Raw genomic sequence first — 10,319 nt, forward strand, 5'->3', positions numbered from 1 at the left:
GGGAGAGGAGAGAAACTCCGAAAGGAGAGAAGCGATAGAAAAGGTGGAGGGATTTAAAAAAAAGGTCTTTGAGAATTATTGAGAAAAAGAAACTACGAAAAGAGCGATAAACAAAAAATGGAGGGCTCCACAAGGAATAGTGCATGCTTTAGAACAGAGGGCCAAGCATACATTTTTTAATACATTGTAAAACCCTTCTAAAGCGTTGCAAAGGAGAAAGAAAACATATTGCACCGCAATGGGGATAACGGAAAGACAATTTTGACAGTTGTCTGCCATTGTATGTCAAGTCGTCAACTAAAAATACCTCGTAAATTGATTTTCATTTCTGCCAGGCCACAAATGAAGTGGTCACAAGGGTCCCTCAAAGCACGCGGTCAGAAATGGAGGCTGCAGTCGCAGCAGCCAAGGCAGCCTTCCCAGCCTGGTCCAACACTACCGTCCTCACCCGCCAGCAGATCATGTTCAGACTGCAGGACCTCATCAAGAAAAACATGGTACCTGTGTTTAGACGTAAAGAAAGTATTAATGAATAAAACTGCACTTTTATCGATCCTTTTTGGGAAGTGTGGCTTACAATGGCATACTTACATACAATAATTCTTCAACTTAACATAGAACACTTTATCACACCAGCACTGAAAATCTTGCCCATACGCACCGATGCTGGCCTCTATTGTGTTCCACTCTTCACAGAGCATCACAAATTTTTATTTAAATTTAGATCAGCTGAAGCTGTTGTGATTGCAGCTGGAGAAGAAATTTTTTTTTTCATCTTGACAGAATGCAGACTACAGGTTGACGACAGTTCTGTATTTATATAATTGGAAGTAGAAAGACACACTGTAATAATGATACTGTATGTCACCTGCATTTTAAATAATTCTTTAACAATTTGACACATTTAAACTATTGTTTTTAGTAAAAACAAATTTGCTCAATCATTGTACCCATTTTAAAAATTCTGTTGCAAAGATGTACTTTGTAGTATACCATTATGAGTTAAATGCAGAAATAGTGATGAGAAAAATAAAGACTCGATGAAAGTCTTCGTTATGTTAATGTCTGGGCATGAAGGACTTTATAATATAATGCGTTATGTCCGAAATGTGAAAAATATAGAAAACATTGATCATCATCTTCACATGTTGTGTACTGTTACAGAAAAAACTGAAATGAAGTGGTATAAAATCATTGGTTACAGTATGTTTTGTAACACAATATTTGTAACAGTATAGATTGATGATACAGCTAAATGTCTAAGGGATCAAAAGTAAAAGTTCAATAAGTTCAAGTATTCGACATAACCCATGTTGTCACACAGCCCTTCACATAAAAACTAATGACTTCTCTTGTTTCAGAAACGTCTTGCAGCAAATATCACATTAGAACAAGGGAAAACCTTGGTTGATGCTGAGGGAGACGTTTTGAGGGGACTGCGTAAGTTTTTTTTGTCACTCATTTGCTCTGGTTATTTTTATTATGTGTTATATTTTTCTCATTAACACAATGTTCTACCATTGTTAGTGCAGCCTGTGGTTGGAGGGTGCCACTGATAGGTTCCTCATTCTTTTCTTTCTCTCTATTGTTTCTGTCTGTTTATCTTTCTGTTTTCCTGCTCTAGATGACTTTTATTGTGTTGAACAAACAATAGTTATCAGAGGTAAAAGCAGCTACATTGTTAGGAATATTCGCAATTGTGAAAATAAGTGAACAATAACCCGTGAATGCTTCACAGGCTTTGAGGCCTCATGTCTGTTTTGGCATTGATCTAGATAGTTGGATGAACAATTCAGCTTAGGAATCTACTGTTTGATCTTGAGGGATATTTGAAAATTGGTGTCTGTGGTGTTATGGTTGGGCTCTTCACGGACATATGGAGTTATTGGTATAATCTTAAAGCATGTCCATTTGTCTCGCTTTCGGTGAAGAATACCTTTGTATCCGTAATATAAGTAGAGATACATGTGAATGAAAGCGGTGGGGGTCGCCTGGTGTCAGGTAAGCGAGAAAATGGCAGCGTAAGTTTAGTGACTTTCAGAGTTTGAGTGTCCTTTGAACTGTAAATTTACACATTTTTGTTCCTTTAATCAACGTTCTTCAGTAAAATTCTCACAGAAACGATTGTGTGCTGTCAACAAATAATTTTATCCTGTTGCAGAGGTTGTGGAGCATTGTTGCAGCATCACGTCTCTCCAGTTGGGGGAGTCGATGCCAGGCATTGCCAAGGACATGGACACCTTCACCTTCAGGATGCCTCTGGGCGTGACCGCGGGCATCACACCCTTCAACTTCCCAGCCATGATTCCTCTATGGGTACGTCTCTCTTTTCTCAGGTTTTTTTTTTGTTGAAATGTAAATGCTTTCTTATTTCACAGCATGTTTGAGCGTTTTTTTGCCTTAAAAAAATTCATTATAGAATTACTGTCCGAGAACACAGCACTCTGTTCAAACAGTCTAAAAACATAGTGCTCCGTTTAAAATATCTGTTGTGCTGTGCTCAAAATATGTCTGAAGATATAGTGCTGCAACATACACTCACAGGTGCTCAAAATATCCATGTCTGAAAACATAGTACGGTTAACATGCTAACACAGTTGTTTACTCTGCGTTCTGCTGCTTGTCCGTCGTCCTCTAGATGTTCCCGATGGCTGCTGTGACTGGCAACACATCAGTGATGAAGCCGTCAGAGCGCGACCCAGGTGCGACCATGATCCTTATGGAGTTGTGCAAGGAAGCTGGTATGCCGCCCGGTGTAGTCAACGTGATCCACGGAACACACGACTGTAAGTCCTTTCTGCCTTTTTTTTTTAAGCTTCAGTTTCTGTGCCCCAGTTATAAATATTTGCAATGTTCAACCCAAATAAACAAGGATGTGTACCACCTATACTATTTTACTGTGCAAACTTTTAACATCACAAAATATTTTTTACCCCCCAGGGCGGTGCCACTGACTGAAGTGTCTTTAGGCCATTTACAACTGGGGGACATTTCTCGTTCTAATGCACAGTAGAATTGTAAATAGGCTGATCTAACAATGTCATGCTCATAACTGTGCCTGAACTACAACAGGGAACTGCTGCTTTTTCTTTCCTAATCCTTACTATTGTCATTTTCCTCTACTTCTTTTGTATGTTTGTCACACTCTTGTGACCCTCTATTTCCGGGGTGCCTTGATAGTCGAAGCAGACTTTGTGCTGTTGAAGATAGAGAGGTGAGCAGAGTAAGTCTGATTCCCTGAAAGGACTTCTCTGTTAACACCCACCCCTTGGCGCTCATATGACCTCGTGGAGTTGCGAGCACCGTAAAACTTGTACTAAAACTAAAACTAAAGAAAATATTTTTGAAATTTTGATATGTGTGGTGTACAATTTATGCTATTTTCAGGGAATTCTCTCGTAACGGTACAATTGTATGCATTATGTGATGTAGGCCAATGGCCTTAAACACGGAATGAAGTACCTTCCTACCTACCTATGCCTTTACACTTTGAGGCATGGGAGGTTGGAGAGCATCACTGGCAGATGGTGGATAGTTAATGGGTGTTCTAGTGTGGTTTGCTCCTTCTTTCCTATCAAAAAAATTATTGTCCATATCTCTCCTCCCTCTTTTTTGTGTTAGTTACTCTATTTTAACACTTCTTTGGCACTTGTATGACCTAAGTGTGGTGCAAGTGCTGTAAATCTTTGTGTATGTCTATTTTGCTTTGTCTCTGGGGGGGGGGGGGATTGTTTTGTACAGGTGATTGTCTTGGGACAGGTGGCCTTTTAACTGTATTACAGTGTTTCTGTCTCTTGCTGGGATGTTGTACCACACTTTGCCCAGGTGAACCCCGACAGACTGTCGAAGAAGCCTTCTTCTTGAATGATAGGAATTATGTTGATTCTTTTTTCTTTTTGTAAAGTGTTTTACGGTGCTCGCAACTGCATAAGGTCATATGAGCGCGCGGGACACACCTAATGTTTTCAGTTGGTAGGAAATTTTGAATTTTGCCCGGGTGGTGGCCGAAGCCTACTCTTATCGATTTTTAGACCACCAAGGGATCTTTAACGTGCGCAACTTGCTCACGGGCCCTCCGAGATTTTTCGCCCTTCTCCGAGAAGGCTAGGTGTAGATCTTTCCTACCAGAAGATCAGGGGTGTGGCAGAAAGACAAAAGTTAGGAGGAGCCAAGGAGTAGTAGTAGAAAGGCTGCAGAAAGAGTCAGGAGCCCAGAGGAGGGGGCAAAGGAGGTGAGGGGGTGGGGGCAGACAGTGGAAATGAAAGCAGACAACAGAACATTGCTAGAGAGCAGGAAAGGAGGTGAAAGGAGACAATTTTAGAGAAGAAAATTTTTCGGTCGCTACCCGGATTCGAACCCGGGACCTTTGAATGAGAGGCCAACACCTTAACCTCTAGGCCACGAGAGCCCCCATTATGTTGATTGTGGTGTAAAACATCTACTCTGTATCAATCTTCTATTTCTGTTCAACAGCTGTGAACTTCATCTGCGACAACCCTGACATTAAAGCTATATCTTTTGTGGGCTCAGATCAAGCTGTAAGTATTTAGATTAGCTTGGTTTGAATGGAAAAACTTAGCTTTTCACTGCCCTGGTGCAAACATGAAGAAAAGTGAAACATTGGAGTGTATCATGTAATTAGGGGTTCGGTTTTCTAAATGTAGTTTTGAAAATCTAAGAAGTATTAGGAGTGAAATTTATGTAACTTATTAAGATTTGAAACAAGTTATAAAGGGATCTACAAGCCCTCTCTCTCTTCCTTGTAAATAAGTCTCTGTTGCTGCTCTTGTATACTGTGGCTGCCGTTTTGTTGTTTTGACATGTTAAAAATAATATTGTGTCTTGGTATGAAGCCAAGATTTTACTCTGTATGAGGATACACCCCAGCTGACTAATGAAGCTTTCATACTTTCCGCTTGATTTGGTAGTGATTGGGATTATGTTCCTTTTACAAGCAGAAAAGTTCCATTGCATTTTGCCATAATTTGTGGATGGTTACCAGGTGCTCTGGTGTGATTTGCTCCTTCTTTCCTGTCAAACAGCTATCATCCTTATCTCTCCTTTTCCTTTTTTTTTGTGTTTGTTACTCTCTTGTAACACCTCTAATCTTCGGTACTTATACAACTTAATTGTGTTGCAAGTGCTGTAAAACACTTACTATAACAAAAAGCATTTTGCCATTTTTTTCCTGACAGGGTCAGTACATTTATGAACGTGGCTCCAAGAGTGGCAAGCGTGTCCAGTCCAACATGGGTGCCAAGAACCACGGTGTGATTATGCCGGACGCCAACAAGGAGAGCACCTTGACCAGCCTGATTGGTGCTGCCTTTGGTGCGGCTGGACAGCGGTGCATGGCTCTCTCCACAGCCATCTTTGTTGGCGAGGCGAGGGAGTGGATCCCTGAGCTGGTGGAGCGGGCACGGAAACTTAAAGTCAGCGCAGGTTGGTTACTTCAGTGAACTTTTTTTCTTGGATGATATTTTTTCACCAGTGCTGTTTTATATTTTACTTAATTTCATATTTACTTAGAACCACAAACGGTAATAATTATAACAACAACAGTTATGATGATGATAATGCTTCCAATAATGATGATGTTAATAATAGACTGCATCTTTGTAAAGCATGATTCTGTTGGAAAGCAGGCTGTGTGTGCTTTACATAATATTAGATATTTTACTTCTTTTCGTATTTAGTTAGAACTCCAAAAGGTAATAATAACAACAACAACAGTTATGATGATAATAATTCTTCTAATAATGATGATAATAGACTGCATTACTGTAGGGCATATCTCTGTTGGAAAGTGGGTTGCGTGTGCTTTATAATTAAATATTACCCCAACGGATTTATTTGACAAACCCGAAGCATTCTGAACTTTTTAGGAAGCAACTTTTCCTTTGCCTGTTGAAGTAGATGAAACTGTCATTTTTATTGTTTACTCAGGTACTGAGCCCGATGCCGATCTTGGACCTGTGATTTCACCGGAATCAAAGAAGAGAGTCTGCGACCTGGTCCAGTCTGGAATCGATGCCGGCGCGGAAATCCTCCTTGATGGCCGTGACATTCAGGTCAAAGGTTATGAAAATGGAAACTTTGTCGGACCCACCATCCTGCATCAAGTTGATGTAAGTTGTGTTGCTCATTTGATCTCTCTCTCCCTCTCTCTCTCCCTCTCTCTCTCCCTCCCTCCCTCCCTCCCTCTCTCTCTCTCTCTCTCTCTCTCTCTCTCTCTCTCTCTCTCTCTCTCTCTCTCTCTCTCTCTCTCTCTCTCTCTCTCTCTCCCCCCCCACACATGAGTATGTGAAAGGTCCCAAGGTCTTTCTCCCCCCCCCCCCCCCCCACCCTCCCCGGCTCCCCGTTTAGCTTTACAAGAGAGCTATGTTTGTGTATCGTTGTCAGGAAACATTTGAAAGGATTGTTAAAATGTCAGAAACTAATGTTTTTTTGCATACTTGAAGACCTAACTTTACTTAAGCATTTTACAATATTTATAAGGGCAATTTGATCTTATTGTAGAAATGTGCTAGTGCTTTTAAAGGTTCTGAAAGATAAGATTTGCAAATTTTCCATGGTGTGGCTGTAGAAAGAATGAAGTGTACATTTTAAGAGTGTTGTCTCTGCTTGTGCGTCTGATGAAATCATTTCCATTATTTCAGCCACATTGCTGCTCTGAGCTCTGTGTTCACTGATATAATGCCAACCACTTTTTGTATGCTTTGTATTTGCATGGATTTGTTTCAAACAACTTTGCCAAGTCTTTCTTTTTTTTTTTTTTTTGGTCCTTTTTAATGTGACAAAAATCCCAATTGTTAGTTGTTCAATAATGAAATATTGTACACATCTCTTTGAAATGTTGAGGTAAATTGGATTTTTATTTTCCTCTCCCTTTCCCTGCCATCTTTGCACAGCCATCCATGAAATGCTACACAGAGGAGATCTTTGGGCCAGTGCTTGTAAGCATGGAAGTCGAGACCTTGGATGATGCCATCGAAGTTGTAAACTCCAACCCTTACGGAAACGGAACAGCTATTTTCACTACAAATGGGGCAACAGCTCGCAAGTACACCATGGAGTGTGATGTGGGACAGGTGAATTTTAAATAATAAATAGGATAAAATTTCACATTTGTTACAGCAGGGCTAGCTGCCTCTCTACAGCGCCTTATTTGTGCAACAGTTAGGCCTATTGTTTCTTGTTTGAGGACATGAATATATTTTGTACAGTTGTTTTCCGTATTGTTTGTATGACTGGTATGCTGCCTATTCACAAGAGTTGGTAATGGAATCATTATAGCTTTATGTGTCACCCTAGCTTCTTCTTTACTCGAAATAAAGATTTATCGCTATCCTGGAATTTGTTGTGTATGGTAAAATATGGGATAGCTGCATGAGAGGTTTGAAAGAAGTTATTAGACAAATGCATGGAAAGGTAGAGTTCAATCTCAGAAAGGTTTTTTGGCTAATGGGGTTGCTTTATGCTATTTGTTTGAGGGTGCCTCTGATAGATTCTTTTCTCTTTCCCTATGTTGTCCCTCTATCTGTCTTGCTTTTTTTCACGGCAGTAAATAAGTAACATTTTGTTGATTTTCTTTTCTTAACTCAAACAAAAAAAAGTATTTGTACTTGACCAGAATGTGTCCCTTATTCTACGTTTTAAGATTTCTAGTATATGTATATATATTTTATACTCTTGTGCTGAGGCTGGTACTGCGTTCTATTTTTGTTGATGCTGTGTTGTTTTAAAATTGAGATTGTATTGTTTTAACAGGTAGGAGTGAATGTGCCCATCCCTGTGCCTCTGCCTATGTTCTCCTTCACTGGTTCCCGAGGCTCCTTCAGAGGAGACCAGAATTTCTATGGAAAACAGGTATTGCATCTTTCATGTTTGTTGTCACCAATGTGAGTGCCGCAATGTCTTATACACGTATCTTAGTCTTTCATGCAAGAGCCTCACGTTCAATTTCCTTTTAGGGAAAATATGTTGTCTAGTTTCTTCGTGTCTAGTTTCTCCGTTTTCTTGCTGGGATGTAGGCCTAATGTTCCACGTGGCCTGGGGTATTTATTTAATCCTGATGGGCCTTTATGGGGTGTTTGGCAGGTGCTCGGGTGTGGTTTGATCCTTCTTTCCTATCAAACATCTATCGACTTTATCTCTCCTTCTCCTTTTTTTGTTTGTTACTCTCTTTTAACACCTCTACTCTTCGGCACCTATATGACCTAATTGTGTTGCAAGTGCCATAAAATGCTTACTAAGAGATGGGCCTTTTGAGTGTATTGCAGAATAGTTGTTGAATAGGTTATGTCTTAATGACTGCCTTGTACTTGTGGCCTACAAGAATTGGTATATGTCTCTCAAACGAAAAAGTAGCTTCCGTTTATTGCAAGGGTGGTTGTGCTGCAAAGTCTATACATTTAAGACTAAAAAATTTCATACATTGACATTTTATCATCATAATTTGTTCTTTTGATTTCTCAGGGCATCCAGTTCTACACCCAGATCAAGACGGTCACTCAGATGTGGCGTGGAGAGGATGCGGTGTCGACCCGGCCAGCCACCAACATGCCCGTACAGTCATAAACCAGAAGGCACCCCATCCTAGCCCACCCCGCCCCACCCCTCCCGGTCGACCGTTGTCATGAGAGCTGCGAGTCAAGGGTCCAGTGATGGGTGATGCCCCTGACAGATCTGTCGGAGGAGCATCAATGTTGTGTAGTTTGTTAGTTTGTTGATGAAACAATGTGCCTATCTTGCTGCTCTGTAAAGGTGATGTGTCATAAGGATAATTTAATTTAAGTATCCTTAGACTGTTAGTGTACTAAATTGTTTTGTTCATTGAGATAGCGTGAAAAGATGCAGCTTTCACTTTTGTTTTTGAGATATTCCAGCTCAAATCAACTGTTGATTATTTTGTTCTTTTGTACAATTGTACTGTTGAAGTGGTTTGCATGTCTCTTTTCTCTGGATGAGTGCACTGTTAAAATGTCTACTGTGGAATAGTGTAATGCATTTAATGTACTGTGATATTCATTTTCCCCCATCTTTGTCGATTAGATAAAATTTGAAATTATTTCAGTCTTTCTCTTTCTTTGCATGATGGTTGTGAACCATTGAAGAGTCATTCATATTTTTTTTACAGTTTACTTGTGTATTTGCTTTTAAAACAATTTTGAGAAATGTAAATCTTGATTTTCTTGTTGTTATGATGATTGACTCTTTTCTTAGAACACCTTACCAAGATCTTTGAATTTGTTTACAAAGTCAAAATTGAGACAAACTTTTTTACAAGTTGGCCTAATGAATACAAGCCGAACTTTGACTTATATTTTTTTACTTTCTTGTAGTGGGATGTTGGAGAGCTGATGTCACAAGTCTGGGTTCAGATCGTTTTTGAAGAGTGCACACATACAGATGTATTTCACCGCAGCATTTAAATGATCATTAATGATATTCTAAAATAAATATCTTTTTGCTCAAGCCCTGATTACGGTTCATTGAAGTTGGAAGTTGGATAATTCAAGGTTCTTTTTCTTGATTTTTCCACTTTCATTTGTTTGGTTTTGATGTGGAAATACTTTGAAGAATCTCAGAAAATAAAATCAGATTGGGGATATTTGTAAGATGATCGACTAGTGTCTTGCTAAGGACGTGAAATGGCATTGTTTATCTTGGCACTGTAATTTTGTCTATTTCTTGGTTCTCTGCAAAGGGGGATATGTTTTAGTTCACGGATTGATTTTGGCGCCGCAACTCCCGCCCGTACGTTATTGTCAGTGAAGAAAGTGACCCGTTAAAAAAATTTGAAACATTCGTATAACACACACACGCAAACACACACATATACATATATATATAATAATAATCATAGTGTAAAAAATGTTCTGTCGTGCCATGTAGTTTTCCTGCTGCAGGTCGCCCTTTGTCGTTTTGATAACTGACCTTAGACTTAAGCACAAAGTGTTGCTCATTTCACAGTGTGGCAAGCATCTTTGTGGTAATGAACATGTTGTGTTTTGCTATTAGTATTATTAACATCATTATAATTTGATTGTCACCTTTTTGTTAAGCCAATAAACAGGAATATTATAGCTGAAAGAAAAAGAATACTGACGTTTGTTGTGGCTTGTTTTTTTTTAAAAGCAAAATTAGCTTAGTGTTATTATTAATAGTATTCACAATGCTCTTTGCACTGTGTTCTTCATCAGTTCAAGTCCGAATGACTTGTAAAATTCATGCAAATCCGTTCTTACTTTCAGCTTTGTTTTCTGCTTTTCTCCTGGTCTAGGCCTCTGGGATTGCCAACAACAAAAGCTCATTAA

General features: G+C 39.5%; 1 protein-coding gene across 1 annotated transcript in view; it reads left to right on the forward strand.

The window, feature by feature from the left end:
• The window catches only part of LOC101847006 (probable methylmalonate-semialdehyde dehydrogenase [acylating], mitochondrial), a 22,150-nt gene extending 12,046 nt beyond the window's left edge, over nucleotides 1-10,104 (forward strand). Inside the window, exons 4-13 of the mRNA XM_005111485.3 lie at nucleotides 336-497; nucleotides 1,362-1,440; nucleotides 2,162-2,316; nucleotides 2,639-2,786; nucleotides 4,474-4,538; nucleotides 5,196-5,442; nucleotides 5,947-6,128; nucleotides 6,912-7,091; nucleotides 7,771-7,869; nucleotides 8,479-10,104. Of these exons, the coding sequence (XP_005111542.1) occupies nucleotides 336-497; nucleotides 1,362-1,440; nucleotides 2,162-2,316; nucleotides 2,639-2,786; nucleotides 4,474-4,538; nucleotides 5,196-5,442; nucleotides 5,947-6,128; nucleotides 6,912-7,091; nucleotides 7,771-7,869; nucleotides 8,479-8,580 (1,419 nt within the window). The 3' untranslated portion in view covers nucleotides 8,581-10,104. The remainder of the gene's footprint in view (nucleotides 1-335; nucleotides 498-1,361; nucleotides 1,441-2,161; nucleotides 2,317-2,638; nucleotides 2,787-4,473; nucleotides 4,539-5,195; nucleotides 5,443-5,946; nucleotides 6,129-6,911; nucleotides 7,092-7,770; nucleotides 7,870-8,478) is intronic.
• The last annotated feature ends 215 nt before the right edge of the window (nucleotides 10,105-10,319 follow it).

This window comes from Aplysia californica, unplaced genomic scaffold, assembly GCF_000002075.1.
Source record: "Aplysia californica isolate F4 #8 unplaced genomic scaffold, AplCal3.0 scaffold01065, whole genome shotgun sequence".
NCBI classification, from domain to species: Eukaryota; Metazoa; Mollusca; class Gastropoda; order Aplysiida; family Aplysiidae; genus Aplysia; species Aplysia californica.